Source organism: Hyperolius riggenbachi, chromosome 12, assembly GCF_040937935.1.
Source record: "Hyperolius riggenbachi isolate aHypRig1 chromosome 12, aHypRig1.pri, whole genome shotgun sequence".
NCBI classification, from domain to species: Eukaryota; Metazoa; Chordata; class Amphibia; order Anura; family Hyperoliidae; genus Hyperolius; species Hyperolius riggenbachi.
This window is the reverse complement of record NC_090657.1, coordinates 143,297,676-143,319,310: the sequence shown is the minus strand read 5'-3', so window position 1 is coordinate 143,319,310 and position 21,635 is coordinate 143,297,676. Positions and strand designations below refer to the sequence as shown.

Genomic DNA, 21,635 nt, shown 5'->3' with positions numbered 1-21,635 from the left:
ACATCTGTATCTGATTGTGACCAGGGATGTGGAGTCGGTCCAAAAATCCTCCGACTCCTCAGTTTAGGATTCCACCGACTCCGACTCCTCTAATTTGCATATTACAATTTTGTTGATTAAAAGTATGTAACGTGAAATTCGTCTCTTAACTGCCAACGCTTAGGAATTTTACAAGACAACTGAAGTGAGAAGGATATGTAGACTACTATATTTATTCCCTTTAGATTTAAACTAGTCCTTGGTAAGAGTATTGGTAAAAGGTACAAACCGGAACAAAGAACATCTATCAGGCCCTAGGCAATGTAGCTGTGGTACATGTAAGGATGATGTGCAGGTACTCTGCAAGGGAATAAGGAGATTGTAAACAGACAACACCTCTGTGTTCAATGTGCACAGCATTCTCAGTGGATTCCCTGCAGCTCTGTGGGGAGTGCATATGTAGAGTATAGTACTACTGTGTAACAAAGTAAACCTGAGACAGATGAAATTAAAGTTTTATACATACCTGGGGCTTCCTCCAGCCGCCTTCAGGATAATCAGTCCCTCGTTGTCCTCCTCCACCACCTGGATCTTCTGCTATGAGTCCAGGTACTTGAGCCAGTCGGGCGTAGTGCGCATGCACACACTCCACCGCCAGGAGCATACTACACCCGTGCAGCAATATTGCGCAGGTGCAGAATGTTCCTGGCTGTGGGAGCGGCATGTGGCCGGACAGCGCTGACTGGCTGAATTACCAGGACTCATAGCAGAAGATCCGGGTGGTGGAGGACAGCGAGGGACTGATTAGCCTGAAGGGGGCTGGAGGAAGTCCCAGGTATGTATAAAACTTTACTTTTCATTCGTCTCAGGTACCCTTTAATTTGCAGTCACTAAACCAAATTTTAACAACATATCAAATTATTTGATTTCATCAGCAAAGGGAGTGCATACATTTGCATAAATCAGCATCAATGCAGAATTATTTCCATCTCATTGACCATCTCTATTAGTGACACAGCTACACATCAGGCTTTATTCTTACAGCATAGATGTTATTTAGTATATATAAGAGATTCCTGTGTACACATCATATATACAGTCACAATCAGATATGTATATCTGACCTTAAAAATACGCGGACTGCTTTATTGAAGCAGCACAACTAACTCATTTTGATTGGTTTATTTCATTTTTGTGGACTAAGCACAGCTATTACTGTATATATACATTATTTTTAATGACTATTATCTGAGAAATAGAACATTTTATCATATTTTCTATTTTAATTAGTTACAAATTCATTAGGAGTCGGAGTCGGTGCATTTTTTCCCGACTCCGACTCCAGGCACCCAAAATTGCCCGACTCCACGACTCTGACTCCACGACTCTGACTCCACGACTCTGACTCCACAGCCCTGATAGTGACTGTATAGCTGATGTGAACACAGGAATACATATAGAATGTCTGCTGTAAGAATAAAGCCTGGTGTGTAGTTGTCACTTGTAGGGATGATCAATGAGATACAAATAATTCTGCATTGATGCAGGTTTATGCAAATTTCTTATGCAAATGTATGCATGCCTTTTACTCAGGAAATCAGTTAACTTGGTAGGTTGTTTAATTTGGGGTTTTCCCGTAGTGCTATACTTTACATATGCACGTGCCGCAGAGCTGTTGTGAATCCACTGAGAATGTTGTGCACATTGAACGCAGAGGTTTTGTCTATCACCTGTACCTTGGTTCAGATTGTACATGAAGAATGTGTAATAGAGGAAGAATCCCCTCATTCTCCTGCAGAATACCTGAACATCACTCCTAGGACCGGTTAAACCTGAAAACGCGAATCGTGATTTTGTTGCAGGTTTGACACAGTTTTTGTTTTGATTCTTGTACAGCAGAACAACAATCACAACGCAATCGCCCCCAAAGTGCTGGATGCAGCATGTTTGCAATTAATACAGTGCCCTACATAATGTTTGGGACAAAGACATTTTTCTTTGATTCGGGCCTCTTCCACGCTTGAAATGTCCTTTGCGGTGCGATGCTTCAGCAATTTCATCACAACAGTCCCAAAAGGTTGTGCTGCACGTTACCTCTGTACAGCTACTATACAGTGAGGCATACTTTACAATGAAAGTATGCCTCACTGCCGGGCTAACCGCACACAACACACTTCAACTCTTGTGTCGCTACGGTAGAGCCCACTGCACTGCGGACAGTCTGATGTCACCATTGGACTATCACTACTGCGATGGGATGGGTGATTTTCTGCAATGCAGTAATTGTGAAAGGTCCTTACCCCTCTGCCACTCCGTGTAAAATATTTAACAAAAAACATTCAGATGTGATTAAAGTTTACATTCCAACCTTTAGTTATATGCATGCTTTTCAGTTTTACCATGTAGAAATTACACTTTTTATACATGGTCTCTCTATACTATACATGTCACACTCCAGCCTGTGGGCCAAATCTGTCCCGCTGAGCCATCAGATTTGGCCCTCAGGTGGTTTCCCCACTTTGCATTATATTTGGCCCACTCTCGGCCACCAGAAAAGCTATAGTGGAGGGTAAGCTCTAGATCACCAGGGAAGCCATTAGGGAAGGAGAATAGCACTAGTCACCAGGAAACTGTATAGGGGAAGGAGGGACCACTAAACGTCAGAACTGTATGGGGGGGGGGGGATTATTAGCCACCAGGGAACGTTATAATAGAGAGGTGGCCACCAGACATTGGGGTGGGCCCGCAACTTGGTCCCAGAGTTCAATTTCGGCCCACTTTGTATTTGAGTACGACACCCCTGCTCTGTGTGCCTGGAGCTCTGCCTGCAGCCTCTGGTATACAGCAAGATCTGCATCCCTAGAGGCTGTATTTGTATAAGTAATCCTTTCTGCTTTAAGAATTATTTTTATTTGCATAGTATTAGTCATGTCTTGTTTCTCACTTCTACTCTGATCGTTCTCCATCATAACATGCCCAGAAACCGTCATCCTCCCAGCATTATTATAATGACATGTATTGTCTACCTTCCGCAGCCTCACCAAATGTGTGCATGACAACTAACAATTAGGATTTTCTGCAGCCATTAAAGTGTAAGGCCTTTTTTTTCCTCCTATGGGCAGCTGCAATTGATGGATTCAATGTATTATTATTCACCAGAAACTTGCTAGGGCATGCTGCCTGGCACGAGTAGTGGACAGGCAGCCCCCCATGCGTTTGAGCATGGTGGTTGCCGTCCTCATACGTGACATGAAGCTTTTTATGCCACCAGGTAATGCTGTCGTGTTTCACGTTTGATACACAGTGGCAGAAAAATGTCTCATGCAGCGTCTGTGTGCAGCAACTGTCACTCTCAAACACAAACTACATGGGGGGCGTTTGCGGCATTGCCTGTACCCAGTGCTAGCAAGAGCCCAGCTGTTGGATGGGAGCAGTTGACAGGCGGTGAATCCGCTGCCTTCAGCTGCTCATAGAAAAGAGGCCTCACTCCAGTCACAACGCAGTCAATGTTAAAGCCAGTAACTCCACTGCGTGTCAACCCTTGACACGCGTGATGTTACAACTGCTGCAATTCAGCTGCATTTAAATTGCACCCCAGTTGCACTGGCAGGCGGCTGCAGGGAGGCTGAACTACTTGGTAAAGGTGCAGTTCAGCCACCCATCTGAAAGGGGCCTTAATCTGTGCGCTGTGTGGTACTGGGCTGCATGCATCGCATTACTCCAGCAGATTCCTCTGCACTCGTTGATGTGAGCATTCCATTACAATATAATTGCCTCGCATGAGCAATGGTATTACATTGTACGACGTGCTGCAATGACTGTGAGTGTAGCCCTATGTGCTGTTTCACACCAAGAGCACTTTTCAGCATTTCACACTGGAGTGATTTGTTTTATAAAACAAAAAAAGCAATGCATGTAGCGTTTTCCCTGTGATTGCCATTCTGTAAGAAGTATAGAAAAACAAGTGCAGTGAATATAAAAATCAATAAAAAATTGCTTTCTAAGAATCGCTATCGAATCACTCAAATTGCTCATAGCAATGTAATCTTTGGTGTGAAACCGCCTTATAGGTCGTTTGTCACCCTGGAGATACCAATTGCAACACATTTTATGCATTATTTTTTTTTGCTCAGTAAGTTGATGTTCACTATGACTACAGAAACGCAACAGATAAGGGAAGTGGTGCTGTCTGTTAGCTGTGCATTGCATTGGATAGTGTAAAGCATACAATCAATGAAAAGTAAGCCTCACATTTACTGTTAATGTGCACATTTTGCTGTATCGCAGTGCCTTCTGATGCTGCAATATGAACGTAGCTATAGCTGATACATTGCAGTGCGGCTGACATGCTGTACTGCGCCACTGTGAATGCTGCAATAACTATGTACTGAGGCGGACAGTCTCATAGCTTCATGTGATGGTTGCCTCTCAACACAGATGATCAATATGTAAAATAAATTAAAATTGTATGCAGGCTGGAATCGGGACAGTCAAATGCACTGATTCTGCAGATCTGATTCTTCCAATTCATGCAGCTTAGTGACCACTTCTTCAAAGGTCTGTGTGAAAGTGGCTGGTGTGATTGCTGCTTATCCTCAGAACTGATGCAGAGGCTAGTGTGGGATGCGGCTGGAAATCCTCACCTGCAAGTCCAGCTGCCTTCAGGAACGTCTCTGGTCCTCAGTGTCGTATTTGTGTAAACAGTCCAGCCTTTATGGTAGGTGTACACAGCCGAATCATCCACAAGGCAATCCAAGCAAGGGTTTAGGGCCTGATGGGTGGCCATGGGCCTGGCTGCCAACCTCTCTGATCCCCTCCCAAATTTCCTTACCAGACAGGCTAGTTAAAATGTTCAGGAAAGCTACACTTGATACCTTTCCTAGTGCTCCATTTCATCTTGAAGGACAACTGTAGTGAGCGGTACATGGAGGCTGCCATGTTTATTTCCTCTTAAATAATAGTTTCCTGGCAGCCCTGCTGATCTATTTGGCTGCAGTAGTGTCTGAATTACACCAGAAACAAGCATGCAGCTAATCTTGTCAGATCTGACTAATGTCAGAAATACCTACTGCATGCTTGTTCAGGGTTTACGGCTAAAGGTATTAGAGGCAGAGGCAAAGCCAGGCAACTTGTATTTACAAAAGGAAGTAAATATGGCAGCCTCCATGTACCTCTCATTACAGTTGTCATTTAATACTTTTTTGGGTTAAGCAGGGGTGTTTTAGGCAAAGGCATTCCATACCCCTGGATTAAGTCCAACCCCCAATTTAAGCCCTGCCCCAAATGAAGGCAGGCCTCCCATAGGTGTTCGATTACCTGCTTCTGCATGTGGGCAGAAGCAGGAAGTTTGGTGTCCTGAAAAGCAGCTGCATCGCCAGTACCTGGAGAGCAGACATCACAGGGTCCGGATAGTCCAAGTTGCAGGCAGCCTCCACTGTGTCCCTCTGTGCCTCACCTCTGCACCAGAGTCCAGCCCTGTGCCTGTGCGATCTGTCCGTCTCCTGCTCTCTCCTCATCTTGCATGTAATCACGGTACATGCAGTCGGAGATGCCAGGCATTAGGCTAAGAGGAGAGTGGACAGAGGTGCAAGCACAGCACTGGACTCAGCTAAGAGATGAGAGCACAGCTTCTGCTTCGCTATACTCTGCATTTACACACTAGGCTAGGGGAGTGCAGGAAGTGGATGTGCAACAACCGGATCGGCGGGTTGTTTGTACCTCAGACTCTTTATATGGCACATGGTTTTTATTCTCTAGTGTGCACTTTTTTCGGTGGGGGGCAGGACTTCTTGCCTGGGGTGACAAAAAGGCTAGAAACGGCCTTGAGGTGAACCACCTGTTTGCTCTATAGTGATCCACTATTTAACAGCATTAAGTTACCGTAGGTGGCTGACATGATTTATAATTATTTATACAATAATAAAGTTAATCTTTCTACTCCTAAAGGCAGATGGGAAACTGCAGCATATCGCTGTCTGCTTTCTGTTGCATTACCTATTGTTTATATAGAAATATGTTGAGGCAGTCTGCTGCCAGTCTCTTTGTTTCTGCACTGTGGTGTAAAGAGCCCATGAACAATGCGCAGTGCGTTCTCCTTCCATTTTATATATATTTTCAATTTTTCTTTGGCTTTATGCAGAGACTTGAGAAAGGGCAACTAGAACAAGGATTCATAACTGAATGAAACTGCAAAGGTATTTCACTAAAGCAAAACTGATATGACTTTAGTGCTTGTTAAAAATAATTGTTTTAAGTCCAATTCTAGGAATTATTTTGGTGTTAGTGTATTTTAGAGGATCTCCAATCACAGCCCCCTCTACAGCGTTGTGATAGAGCGGATAGTGTGGGCATAGTTCACTATAACTTATCTGAAACCTAAAGGTTCTCATTAACGGTACATTTGTTTTCACCAAATGCGATCTTTCAATGCAATTTTAATGATCGAATTTTATAGAAAATTTGCTGTTTATGAAGGCAATCGATAAGGAAGGATTCTTTGGTCAATTACTAAATAGGATAAAATCGATCCGAAAGTTTGATTTGACGATCGAATTTGAAGAAAGAATTGTTCAGTAGATGCAAACAAGTGAGAATTACCTTCCAATTATTTTTTATCGTAAAAATTGCATCAAAAGATTGCATTTAGTGAAACAATAGTACCGTTAATGGGCAAAGAGATCCAATCTACCCATATTAGTGGAATTTCAGAAACAGAATCCCCTTTCTTCGCCAAGTACGCCGAATTATGTACCCAGAATTGTTTTTGGTACACATCACAATGGCAGTTGTACATGAACAGACAAAGAGTAGATAGCATAAGAAATTATCATAAAACAGGCATAAGAAGCATACATTCAGAACAAGGGATATAGACATGAACTACAATAGCTAGGGTATGGGGTCCAGTGACTTTGTAGGACGAGATTCCTGCACTTTGTGACAGGCAGCCTGTTGGGCCAAAGTGAGGGGATCTCTTTCTACAAAGTGAATCAAGTCAGCTAGCTAATTGTAAAAGCTGTTAGTTGGTATTTCTCCTGTCTGGCTCTCGGGGAAATTGCTGATGTTGCTGAAACCCAAGAGAAGCTGAAGACCTGTCTCATACTTCCGCTGCCATGCGGATCAACTGTATACAGATCACCATGGCAACTGGAACATGAGCCCTCAGCTGCGCATGCGCACTGTCCCAGTTTGAAACATATTGTATGTCTAAGGATCATGGAGGAGGCAGCTGCAGGTAGTCTGGCGTCCTCCGCAGCTGCCTCCATTCCGCTGCCCAGTGTGTCTTGTAGGGAACATGGAGGAAGCAGCTGCGGGTAGTCTGGCATCCTCCGCAGCTGCCTCCATTCCGTTGCCCACTGTGTCACCCGTGCCTCCGGCGTCTAGTACGCCAAGGACGGGTTTGTCTGCTGCCCATAGGGTTGTTGTGACGCGCGCGCGCACACCGCCACGGCCTTTATGTGGCAAGGAGGCGGCTCAGTTGACCTCTGGGTCAGCTGACATCACGCCATGCGTTTGTTGCCGCTGATTGGCTGAACGCAGGGGGGCGTTCTGCGAGGTGTCCTCGGGCTCTTAAGCCCGGAGGATTCAGTCTTTCTTTGTCTGCTATTGCGAATGCTACGTGTTAGCACTCAGACCCTTAAATAGATCCGGTGTGTTTTGATCCGGGAGGAAACCGGGAATTTCACACAGACTAGGATTTATTATTGTTATTTGATATATTGCTTGATACTTGTGTATGACTGGCTCTCTTCTGACTTCCCTTTCGTTTAACGTCTCTGTACTATAGCCATCTGATCCTGTTGCTAACACTGCCTGTAATACCTTTATCCTCTTGCCTGTCGATTATGTACTGTATCCTACTGTCTGTTGCCAAACCGATCTGTCTGACTACTCTACTCACCAGTGAGCCCTTGTCACTGGTGAGGTTCTTTATTGTTAGTGCCCACCAGCTCCTCTGGTGAGGACTACTGTATTGATAGTATCCACCAGCTCCTCTGGTGAGAATTACTGTATTGTTATCATTCACCAGCTCCTTTGGTGATAGGCTTCTGTACTGATAGTGTTCACCAGCTCCTCTGGTGAGGGCTACGGTACTTATAACATCCTCCAGCTCCTCTGGTGAGGGCTACGGTGCTGATAACATCCTCCAGCTCCTCTGGTGAGAGTCGCTATACTGATAGTATTCACCAGCTCCTCTGGTGAGCTATAAAGTATTACTGTTACACCAAGCACTATCTATCATATACCTCCTGTGTGTGGCTACACCTGTTACTCCTTCTGTATTTGTTGTCACGGCAGCTTCTGATATACCAGCCTTATAGGTGATTCTGCAGATCACCTTATAATCAGGTATATATCTGCATTATAGGTGGTACTGCAGATCACCTAATAATCAGATTTTGCCTCTTGCTGACACAGATTGTTACAGTATGGCTCTCAGGGATATGCATTTTAAAACACGTGGCGTTTATGGCTCTCTCAGCCAAAAAGGTTTCTGACCCCCTGCTCTGTGAAGTTAGTACTTGTCACTGACATATGCTTATGCATACCAGACGGCAAGGAAGGAACAAAGGATGATTTCCATGGTAGCAGTGTAAAAGCTCATAAGCAGCTTGCATGGGATACCAAATTTTTTCAGTTAGTGCAAAAAGAATAACCCCTGTTGCACCTTCTTCTGAATTTTAGTGGTGTTCTGCCCCCATCTTAGGTCGTTGGTAATGGTTGTGCCAAGGAACCGAACACTATGTACCCTAGAGACTTCGGTCTCCCCAATGTGAACTTGGGCGAGGCTTTTCCTGAAGTCTACGATCAGTTCCAAAGTCTTTGCCACGTTGAGGATGAGATTATTGTCCTTGCCACGTTGAGGATGAGATTATTGTCCTTGCACCAGTTGCAGATCCTATCTCTCCAGCAGGGGTGCCCAATAGGTCTTTCGCGGCCGCTGTACAATTGGAAGGCAGGGGAGACGGTGCAGTGGGAGAGGAGGAAACCGCAATGTCATAGCTGGGGGCGGTGTTGGGCACAATGCATCCACGCACACTGCCCGCCGAAGTGTTCGTTCAGCCACCCATCTGCACTCCAGCCAGCCTGGCCAAAGGAGGGGAGACCAGGATGAGCCCCAGACAACGCCGCTGGAACTGGAGGGAGGTAAGTGACCCAGGCACCTACACCTAACTTCACTATAAATGCCTACCTATACAGAAGGCCCATACACCTAGCTATCTGTACTGAAGGCACCTACACCTAACTACACTATACTGAAGGCACCTACACCTAACTACACTATACCTGGCTACCTATACTGAAGGCACCTACACCTAACCACTATACCTGGCTAACTATACTGACGGCACCTACACTATACCTGACTACCTATACTGAAGGCCCCTACACCTAGCTATCTGTACTGAAGGCACCTATACCTATCTGTACTGAAGGCACCTATACCTATCTACCTATACTTAAGGCACCTGTACCTAGCTACCTAAATGTTGGTAGATCTCCTGGACTCTGCAAATTTTAAAGTAGCTTGTGAGCCATAAAAGTGTGGGCAACCCTGCTCTACGGTAAGCATACTCTGTTTCCGCTGATGAGGCCAATGAATGTTGTCATCCACAAATTTAAAGAGACACTGTAACGAGAAAAACGTCCCCTGTGGGGTACTCGCCTCGGGAGGGGGAAGCCTCAGGATCCTAATGAAGCTTCCCCCGTCCTCCTCTGTCCTACGGGGGTCTCGCTGCAGCCCTTCAAAGCCGGCGCGACATATCTGACAGCCTGTTCAATATTTACCTTTCCAGGCTCCAGCGGGGGCGCTGTTATGGCTCTTCTGACGGAGATAGGCGGAAATAGCCGATCTCCGTCGGGTCCGCTCTACTGCGCAGGTGCAGGAGACTTGCGCCTTCGCAGTGGAGCGGCCCGACTTAGATCGGCTATTTCCGCCTATCTAAATGGGAAGAGCGGATTCTGCGCATGCGCTGGAGCCACGGAGGTAAATATTTACATCGCTGCCGCTCCGGGAGAATTTTCACCGACACTGTGGGACCGAGAAGGACGGGGGAAGCCTCAATAGCATCCGGAGGCTTCCCCCACCCGAAGTGAGTACCCCCCCAGAGGATGTTTTTTCGTTACAGATTTTCTTTAATGACCTTAAAGGGAAGGTCCAAGCAAAATAAAAAAATTAGTTTCACTTACCTGGGGCTTCTACCAGCCCCATGCAGCCATCCTGTGCCCTCGTAGTCACTCACTGCTGCTCCAGTCCCCCGCTGGCAGCATACCGACCTCGGAGGTCGGCGGGTCGCATTGCGTACATTTTTACGCATTCCCGCTAGTGCAGGAACATTAACACATACATTTTTACGCGTTAGTGGTTCAATGCGTAAAAATTTACGCATTGAACCACTAACGCGTAAAAATGTATGTGTTAATGTTCCTGCACTAGCGGGAATGCGTTAAAATGTACGCAATGCGACCCGCCGACCTCCGAGGTCGGCATGCTGCCAGCGGGGGACTGGAGCAGCAGTGAGTGACTACGAGGGCACAGGATGGCTGCATGGGGCTGGTAGAAGCCCCAGGTAAGTGAAACTCATTTTTTTATTTTGCTTGGACCTTCCCTTTAAGAGTTCAAATGGTCACACACCATAGAATAAAATGATCCGATTTTATGGCACTTTGATAAAAATGATCAGATTTTCCTGAACAATCAAGTTTTTTTTTTTTTTTTTTTCGGATCAATTTTTATGAAAATTGATTGGTGTAGGGGTAGATTGTTAATTTCCTTATATATACTCCCAAGCAATTTTCTCAGTTTTTCAATCATTTTTTTCATAATTGGGGAAAAATTTAACATTTGTGGTACATTGATTGGTAAGATTTTTAAATGTTACAATCATTCAGAAAAACTGATTGTAAACCATGAATTGAAAAGAAATTTAAAAAAATGTAATCGTGTGTGACAACGTTTAAGTTATAATAGTTAAGGTACAGTTGTTGGTGTACAGGGAGAACAGAAGCGGGGACAAAACACACCCTTCCTATGTTGGTGGTTCTCTCGGAGTAGCAGAATTTGAATGACCTTGCGTCATCAAATTTTCCTATGTGATTTCCTGGGCCCCCTAACGAAGATTGTGATTTTCTAAAATCACATCACACCACTGTTTAAAAAAAATTGTTTTAAAGTTGTTTTAGGGCTGGTGTACACCAAAAGCGCTTCTGTTCAAGCCGCCAGTGCTTTGAAAAGCGCTTGGCTACTGTTACCCTATGAAGGTGTTCCCACAGCAGCGTTATGATTTTTTTTTTTAAATTGCAAAGTCCACTGCATGTAACATTTTTTTGGAGCAATTCAGCTTGAATGAAAAATGTGCAAAAACACTCATTTAAAATTCACCCTAAAAATCTATTTACAAAATATAATACATACATAAGCGATAGCATTTTTTTGTGTGCACTAGCCCTAACACCGTTGTAAAAGCACAGCGCCTCGCAAATTGCTTTTTCATGAAGGGTTTCCTATTTTTCATGAGCCTCACCCTTCCTCTGGAATCCCCTTCCAAAGCGCATGTGTAAAGGTACGTACACACATAAGATAAAAGTCTTTGGAAAATAAAAGATCACAGACCAATTTTACCCCCTTCCATGTAGTATGAGAGCCATACTCTACACCGTCTATTCTATGGAGCTGAACTCCCCATCAGATAGAAATCTTTGCAAGATGCTGCACACAAAGATGCTGTACACATGCAACAGATCAGTATCTGCAAAAGATCAATCCCTGCAAAAGATCCGTTCCTGCAAAATGCATTCATAGTCTATGACATCTGCAGATCCTCATACACACCTTGTTTGATGGACATTCATATGCAGATCAGACCATTATCTGCCGATCTGAAGATCCAACCTGGTGGATCTGATCTACAGATAATTGTCCGTTAAACAAGGTGTGTATGAGATCTGCAGATATCATAGACTATGAATGCAGTTTGCAGGAACGGATCTTTTGCAGGAACAGATCTTTTGCAGATACTGATCTGTTGCATGTGTACAGCATCTTTGTGTGCAGCATCTTGCAAAGATTTTTTCATTCTAAGCTGGCGGTAGGCTTGCGGAGACACGGAAGCTGCTGAGTTGATACATTTCTCCGTATGTCGCTCTGCTGCAGCTGCCTGGGAGGTCTGTGTGTCTCCATTCACTTACATTGTTATCGCCACAACAGAGGGAGCGGAACTTCCCGACCTCACACCGCTTGCGGTGATCTTTATGAATGAACATTTTGCTACATTTGTACCGATAATCACCGCACAAGGCGGTGATTTATCACTCTGCTCGGTAGTGTCATTTTTTCATGCGGAAAGAGGCTTTATGAATGCTGACTTTGCCGAGTGGTCGGTAAAGTCAGCTGTTTTAAGCATTTCCGCATGCGGAAATGCTTTATGAATGATAGCCATAGTCTATGATATCTGCAGATCTCATACACACCTTGTTTAACGGACAATTATCTGTAGATCAGATCTACCAGGTTGGATCTTCAGATCGGTAGATAATTGTCTGATCTGCAGATGAATGTCCATTAAACAAGGTGTGTATAGGATCTGCAGATGTCAGACTATGAATGCATTTTGCAGGAATGGATCTTTTGCAGATACTGATCTGTTGCATGTGTACAGCCTCTTTGTGTGCAGCATCTTGCAAAGATTTTTATCTGATGGGGAGTTCAGCTCCATAGAATAGACTGTGTAGAGTATGGCTCTCATACTACATGAAAGGGGGTAAAATTGGTCTGTGATCTTTCATTTTCCAAAGACTTTTATCTGACGTGTGTACCCACCTTTACTCTTAAACCTTTGAAACCTCTCAGGCCCCTATGTTTCGCCCCTTTGTGCGTTGTGTTGCTCTTCCTCACTGCACACCTGCGCCATTAATCTCAATGGGATTGGCCGCGGTACCCATGGTGCGACATGACGGAAGTGCTTCTGCCAACGTAGAGGAGTTGCCGAGTGGTAAAGATTGTTGCACAATTGCATTGGAGTCAGCGGCACCACAACAACCTTTATAGATTGTTGCTGTAGTGGTCCGGCACGCGTGCGCATCCCGTCAGTCGCATGATGCACTTCCTGTCTGGAAGCGTGCTAGTGACTTAGATGTCAGATGTCTGGCATCACTTGTGCGCACAGCACTCATGCTAGAAGAGGAGCATGGTCCCAGCGAGCAGGGGCAAGGAGGCCCACCAACAGTACATGTTTTGTAGAAATCCACAGAGGTAGTTAATCAGCACTGCTGAGACACTAAATACCTCACCTGTGCATGTTTGTGGTTTTCTGCAAAACATGTACTGCTGGTGGACCTTGAGGACACGGTTGGGGAACTCTGCTCTATAGGATCCAGATGCTTCCCTCTTTTAAGGCAAGTATGTTTTTTGCCCCCGAGGTTCTCTTTGGGATACTTTTAAAGGGAACCTTAACCGAGAGGGATATGGATGTTTCCTTTTAAAGGATACCTGATGTGACATGATGATAGACGTGTATGTACAGTGCCTAGCACACAAATTACTATGCTGTGTTCCTTTTTTTCTTTCTGTGCCTGAAATAGTTAAATATCAGGTATGTAAGTTGCTGACTCAGTCCTGACTCAGGAAGTGACTACAGTGTGACCCTCACTGATAAGAAATTCCAACTATAAAACACTTTCCTAGCAGAAAAAAATGGCTTATATGGCCTAGTGCACACCAGAGCGGTTCTGCTGCGGTTTGCGATCCGCTTGCGGGTGCGAATCCGCTAGGGTAATGTATTTCAATGGGCTGGTGCACACCAGAGCGGAAGGCGTTTTGCAGAAACGCATACTCCCGGGCTGCTGCAGATTTTGGATTGCGGATGTGTTTCTGCCTCAATGTTAAGCATAGGAAAAACGCAAACCGCTCTGAAAAACGGCACTTCAGAGCGGTTTGCCAGGCGGTTTTTGTTACAGTAGCTGTTCAGTAACAGCTTTACTGTAACAATGCATGAAATCTACTACACCAAAAACGCTTCACAAAAACGCAAAATGCTAGCTGAAACGCTGCAGAAAAAGAAAAAGCGTTTCAAAATCTGCTAGCATTTTGCGGATCTGCTAGCGTTTTTTGGTGTGCACCAGGCCTGAGAGTAAGAAAGCGATAAAAAGGGGAATTTCTTATCAGTGAGGGTCACACTGTAGTCACTTCCTGTCTGAGTCAGGACTGAGTCAGCCACTTACTTACCTGATATTTAACTCTTTCAGGCAGATAAAGAAAAAAAGGAACACAGCATAGTTATTTGTGTGCTAGGCACTGTACATACACATGTCTATCTCAACATGTCGCATGTCATTTCGGGTATCCTTTAAGCAATACTAGTTGCCTGACTCTCCTGCTGATCTCTTTGGCTACAGCAGTGGCTGAATCACAGACCTGAAACAAGCATGCAGCTAATCCAGTCTGACTTCAGTCAGAGCATTTGATTTTTTACCGCTATATTACCGCCAGTGATAATTTCTGCATTTTTCCAACATTCACTAAATGTTCCGCATGTTTCCCGCATGCAGGAACAATGCGTGTAAAAATTTGGGAAACATGCGTAATTACATAGTAAACATGCTGCATTTAAGTCAATGGGAAGTGAAATATCACCAAGTAGTAGTGGGTGATTAAAAAAAATAGGTAGTTAAAGTGAACCTAAAGTCACAAAAAAAACGAGATGAACTCACCTGGGGCTTCCCTCAGCCCCTGGGGCTTCCCTCAACCCCCTGCAGACGATCGGTGCCCTCGCAGCCCCGCTCCAATGGCCCAGGACCCGCCGGCGAACACTTCCGGTTTGGCCGTCACCGGCCGACAGGCATGGGAACGCGAGTGATTGTTCGCGTTCCCAGCCTGTATATCGCCCCCTATGCTGCTATTGCGGCCAGAAGGTCGCAATAGCAGCATAGGGGGCGATATACAGGCTGGGAATGCAAACAATCACTTGCGTTCCCATGCCTGTCGGCCGGTGACGGCCAAACCGGAAGTGTTCGCCGGCGGGTCCTGGGCCATCGGAGCGGGGCTGCGAGGGCACCGATCGTCTGCAGGGGGCTGAGGGAAGCCCCAGGTGAGTTCATCTTTTTTTTTTTTTTTTGTGACTTTAGGTTCTCTTTAAGTCAGAAATAAGGCGCCCCTTTTATTGTGAATTTTTTTTTTTTGCGAGAATTACCGACTTTTGCAGACTTTTACCGCATTTTTTATGCATACGGTAAACAATGTGTACACATGCGGTAAATAATAATGCGTAAAATTGTGAATGTCAATATGGTCTTTTTTCAGTTGGGAATTTACCGCAAGTGCATTTCCGCATGCGAAAAATGATTGTGAATAGAGCCCAATGTGTCTTGGAATTTGTCACGTCACATTGGAATGTGTCATGTTACATTTTTCATTTTAACAACTTATGTGGTTTCAGAAGGACCTAATTTCCTGCTCGGGGACATAGATAATCGTCTATTGCAGCGGATGGCCGCCGCTTGCTCCCGTGCGCGTTCGATGCCGCCCGTGTCAATAATCAGCGGCATAAATGAGATGCCTGTGGTCATTGTAACTAAGGAAACGCCCATGCATTACTTTCTGTTCGCGTAATAATAGTAATACTAATCCGCGAGGACCAGTCACGTAACCAAGGAGCTTGGGGCTCCTGGGCGAGTTTTACATGGGGCCCTCAAAGACATCTGCAGTGTCAGAGAGGTGTAATCAGAGCAATTAAACAGTTTGTTAATTACTATGTACCAATTCTGTATTATGTACCAATGTCTATATTGTATGCATATCATTGTCTGTATTATTATTTTTTTTCCCCTGTTTGTTTCTTACTCTGTACTGCTCCACAGAATATGTTGCCACTTTACAAATGAATAATAACTACCATATTTCTCTCATAATGAGTTTGCGTTAACAAACCTGCAGTGCTCACATGTTTTGCTATTTTGCCACTAGATGTCAGCATTGTTCAACATGTTCGCTTGTATGAGCTATAGGTGCATTTGGGACGTGTCCCTAATCCTGCAACCACATTCCCACTCAGGCCCAGGAGACAGCAGTCTGCACTCCTCCTCGCCAATTCCATGTTGCACCGTTTTATAATGACATTTGATTTTTTTTCTCTCTTTCTATTCAGGACAGTCTGCTCTGTCACTGTCCACTTATCCCTGTCCTACTTTTCCAGCCTGCAAACAATATATTAGTGTATCTTGGCTGTGTGTCAGATTGCCTCTCTTTTAATGTATTATTTCTTTAAACCGGCTGAGTGTAAATGCTTGTGGGCATTAATACCTGGTAGAGGCAGCCCTGAATAGAAGCAAGGCGGGCGAGACAGAAATAGTTGCTACCCTGATGCAAAATTGTTCCCTACTGGCACAGTCTCACTACAGATCAGACAAGCACCTGTTATCTGTGGCGCCATCCAGACCGCTAGACCAACACTGTACTATGATTTGAAGTTTCCAGCATTCTATTTGATGTCTGTCCAAATCCTGGGAGGGCAGGAAAGAACACTGGTATAGGAGACAGGAACAAATGTGTGCTGTTTCATTACTTTGAACAACTCAAAATAAGGGTGGCATAGCTCCGACCACACTACTTAAAGGAGCACTATAAGGAAATAATATTATTTAGTATTTATAGAGCGCCGACATCTTCCGCAGCGCTGTACATAGTATATTGTCTTGTCAGAAACTGTCCCTCAGAGGAGCTCACAATCTAGTCCAAAAATGTTGATGCTGTCATTTATGTATAAAATATACGATAAAATTCTCAATATGGTTTGAGTGCAGAATACTGGGCAGGGCTGTCAATTGGAACAGGGAACTCTTCTCTTGGGCGTTTTAACCTGAAAACCTTATGTAAAGTGATTTTGGCAGTGATTTACCATTTTACCCTTAGGGCTCGTTTCCACTTGTGCGGCGTCCGTCTGCGAGACGAACGCCGGCACTGAGCGGGTGGGCGGGATCTCAGGCGAATCCTATGAGCCGTGCCATGCACGGCTATGGGAATCGCAGCCTCCGCTGAGAATTCTGTGGAGGGTTGCGGCCGAATTGCTACCGCAAGCGCCATTCTCCCCTATGGCAGAGTTTCCCCGTGCGATTCATGTGCGGGGAAACTGCGGAATCGCGGCGGTTTCCCCCACAGTGGAATCGGGCCCTTAATGATCATCAAAATTTTTTAGTGCAAACAAATAGTGGTTTAACAGAAACCAGATTTTTTTGGAGGCGAAACTGGAACTTTGCAGGGGGCTCATCATATTTGGAAACTGCTGATTAATAAACAGCATCAAAAAGAAAAAAGACTGTTGAACCAGGCACTGCAGTTAATTCTGTTTTAATAGTGTTTTCAGTGTGAATAACATCACCACTTGTATGTAAAATTCTTGCATTCAAAGAGGTAGGTACAAAAAATCATGTGCAAACATCTTGTGCATTCAAAAAACTGCATGAAGAGGATGTCCTAGCATATCAGAGGGTGGCGGTGGTGGGTGCAGGGCAAAAACGATAGCCTAAAAGCCGTTTCGCATGGCGGTGCTTCTTCCAAGGCTGGTCCACCGCCACCCTCTGATATGCTAGGACATCCTCTTCATGCAGTTTATTGAATGCACAAGATCTTTGCACATGATTTTTTGTACCTACCTCTTTGAATGCAAGAATTTTTCATACAAGTGGTGATTTTATTCACACTGAAAACACTATTAAAACAGAATTAACTGCAGTGCCTGATTCAACGGTGGTTTTTTTGTTTTTGATGCTGATCCTTAAAACTTAATTTCGCTAATTTATCATGAGCACGCAGTGTCTGCAATATTGTCAAGGTGGCGTTTTGTAAATCTGTCGACCCTCACTTCCAGTGATACGGCTGAGAATCCCGGAGCCATCCACTTCCAGTTTTGATTGCTGATTAATAAACCAGGATCTTGATAAATCAGGTATCAATTGATTGGCTTCTCTCTAAAGGTTCATAGCCACTACGTTATTTTAACAGCGATTTTTCCGGGGTTTTTTAGCTATCGTTTCTGCGATCTTGCTACGTGGGTACACAAGAACGATGTTTGGCGACACTGATAACTACCGTAACGACAGATCAGATCTTTAAAGAAAACCTGAACTGAAAATTAAAAGTGAAAATCAACATACACAGGTCATACGTACCTCCCATGTAGTCTACTCCTCAATCTCTTTCTCCTCTCCTGCATCCTGTTTGTCCACTGTGATCAAGGGAATTCTCTGTCCTCCATTTTGAAAATGGCCGTTACCCCATAACAGCTTTCTGGTCAGTACACAATTAAACTGTAACATCGCCTACTTGAGCCATAGGGAAACATGGACACATCAGCTCTCCTCTCAGCTGTAACTGATAGCAACTGATATATTTCAGTTCTGACACAATGGGCTCTATTCATAAAACCTTACCGCAAGTTTTACGCTCAAAACAGTGGATTTTCCCGTCCATTTAGCAAAGTGGGCATTCATAAAAGCTGTTCCCGCATGAAAATCTACAATCCCCCAGCAGAGCGAGAAATTTCCGCCCTCTCCAGTGTTTTTCTAGATTTATCTAGAAAAAAGTAACAAAATGGCCATTCATGAAGTTTAGAGGAAGCGGTATGTGGACGGGAAATACCGCTTCCTCTGATTTTGCGGATTACATACAAGTGAATGGGACAGACCTCCCAGAGAGAGCAGTGCACGGAGGGACTCTGCCGGCTGAAGTGTTTCCGCATGCCTTCCGACAGCTTACCGCCAGCCTTCAGCGGGAGATCTCCGCTCTTGCATCGCAGCTGGCAAGATTTTTTTGAATGACCACCCAGAAGTGTAAAATACCGCTGCGGTATTTTCCCTCCAGGAGTTTTTTCGCCACAACTTTTTTATGAATAGAGCCCATTGTTGTCAGAACTGGAAGGGATCATTGTCAGAAGAAAATGGTGAGCTTCTGAGAGGAACTGATGGCAAGATAACTATGTAATGTTCATATGAAGTTACCTCATGTGTTTATTTTAAATAATTTTACTCAGTACAGGTTCTCTTTAAGCTACCTGACAACTCCTGTGAAAAGTACAGCAATCGCAGGATTTCCTATTCGTCCATGTCGTGTGCTGCTGCGGTAGGAGGATGGGCGCTAGTTTAGTTCAGGTTACCCAGCAGGAAATCTCAAAGGAAACAGCACTTTCTACAGCACAAAACGTTTTGATTGGCTGAATAGTGTGGGCATAGTTTACGATCACCTATCTTAAAGTTAAAAGTTCGAGCTAAAAAAAAAAAAAAAAAAAAAAAAAAGTTTCACTCACCTGGGGCATCTACCAGCCCCCTGCAGCCATCTTGCCCCCTTGCAGTCACTCATGGCTCCGCTGGTCCCCCGCCACCAGCTAATTTTCGTTTTTGCAAACTCATAGTCGGCGGGCCGCCATGTGTAATTTTGCACGCATTCCCGCTAGTGCAGGAAGCAATCTCGGACATTAACTTACATTTTTACGCATTGAACCGCAACGCGTAAACATTTACTTGTTAATGTCCGAGATTGCTTCCTGCACCAGTGGGAATGCGTGCAAAATTACGCATGGCGGCCTGCCGACTCTGAGTCGGCAAATACGAAATTAGCCGGTGTCGGGGGACCAGAGGAGCCATGAGTGACTCTATTGAAAACCTAGCAGTTTGAGGGGGGACAGCACCCTCTCAAACTGCTAGGTTTTCAATAGATTGTAGTAAACAATGCCAACACTACTCAGCCAATCACAACGCTTTGTGCCGTAGAGGGTGCTGTGACTGGATAGCTGTTCCCTTTGAGGTTTCCTGCTGGGTCGCCTAAAGTAGATTGGTGCCCAAAAAACAAAACAAAACGCACTAGGCAGAAAACAAATGCTTTTCTGAACAGACCAGCCTGAGGCCTCTTTTCCATGGACAGTTGATTGGCAGTGAAAAGTGCATACCTATGAAATCTCTGCCGGACTATTGGGTGCAGGATGTAGGCGCTATATGGCTAACCCTGCTCCTGCACAACTTCCGGCGGCGTTAATTACTATTCCCCCTTCCAGGTGGATGGTGGGGAATGATGTAATTCGGCTTACAGCTATTGCTGGCGGCCGAATTACAGTGTTTTAAAAGTAACTTCAGCTCCGTCTTCTGACGGCACCGACGTTACTGACTGTGCGCCGCTATAGCCATAATTCCCATTACGGTCTATGGTGGCAGTGGCTGCGCCCAAATCTCCTGCGCTGGTGAAAAGCCTCTCAAACTCTCATAACTGCTTGCTGCTGCCTGGTAACGGTTTGCTGTGCACACTGTTCAATTGCCTGTGTAAATGGGCCCTAAGGCCTGGATCCCACTACAAGTTGCAAATCTCTACCGCAATAGCTAGCGTTTTTGAACTAGCGTTTTGTAAGGGATTTCATGAGCTTTTTCCAGCAATTTTGGTAGCAATTTTAAAAAGTGTAAGCCTTTTGCCAGCGATTGTGATATCGATTTGCGATTTTAGTTCTGATTGGTCCTTTCAAGTTTGCAGTAATTTAAAATCACACACAAATCGCTATGCGTAGCGATTTATGAGTGATTTGCCAGTGCTTATATACTTTATATTGGAGCACAAATGCTCCCAAAATGCTTCATGTCCTGCGATTGCGATTTTGCTAGTCACAATTGCTACTGGGGAATTTGGGTTCTTTTCTGTTGGCCGGACGCATCCACTAGGTGGCGATAAAACTCCACCAGAGTTACATCTTTCCCTACTATCCATGGCGGCCTGGAGGGGGAATAGTAATTAAAGCCACCTAGTAGTTGCGCCCGGCTAACGGAAAAGTACCAGAATTTCTCACATCCATTTACATTGGTAGAATATTTAGGGAAGTCGCTAGTGATTTGAAGCGATCCCTAAACGCTAAAAAAGAGCTAGTCAGTTCCAGCCCTAAGGGCCCTTTTCCACTAGAAATCGCAATTGCTAAATGCTTGTCACTATTATTGTTACGCGATTGCGATTTTGCTGTCCATTGCATTAAACAGCAAAATCGCTGTAAAAATCGATCTGAGGCACAATCGCGGTTTTGTAAAAATGGAATTGCGATAGTGGAAAATACCCACCGCGATTCCTATGTTATCTTGCAAACCCTTGCAATTTAAAAATCACTAGCGATTTGCGATTCAGCATCACAAACGCTCATAGTGGAAAAGGGCCCTTAAAGGGAACCTAAACTGAGAAGTATATGGATTGTTCCTTTAAAAATAATACCAGTTGCCTGACTCCCCTGCTGATCCTGTGTCTCTAATACTTTTAGCCACCACCCCTCAACTAGCATGCAGATCAGGTGCTCTGACTGAAATCAGACTGGATTAGCTGCATGCTTGTTTCAGGTGTGTGATTCAGCCACTACGGGCCCGTTTACACTTGTGCGGTGCGGAATCGCCGCTGATTCCCCGCTGACGAAATCGCATGCGGGTGCGATTCTGCATGCGTATTTTACCGCGATTTCGCATAGGTTAGTATTTATGCGATTTTAACCATGTCACTGCCTGTATGATTTAACATTAGTTTCTATGCGAAATTGCGGTAAAATACGCATGCCAAAACCGCATGCGATTTCCCTATTAAATACATTAGTGGCGATTCGCATAGCGGTGTGCGGGGTGTGAATTCTGAGGGCTCTTCCGTGCAGATTTCT

The 21,635-nt window shown here is 44.7% G+C and overlaps 1 protein-coding gene across 1 annotated transcript in view; it reads left to right on the top strand.

Moving 5' to 3' along the window:
* Window positions 1-21,635, top strand: part of MYBL2 (MYB proto-oncogene like 2) — a 191,954-nt gene that overhangs the window by 81,915 nt on the left and 88,404 nt on the right. Inside the window, exon 14 of the mRNA XM_068262027.1 lies at window positions 6,119-6,173. Coding sequence (XP_068118128.1) covers window positions 6,119-6,163 — 45 coding nt within the window. The 3' untranslated portion in view covers window positions 6,164-6,173. The remainder of the gene's footprint in view (window positions 1-6,118; window positions 6,174-21,635) is intronic.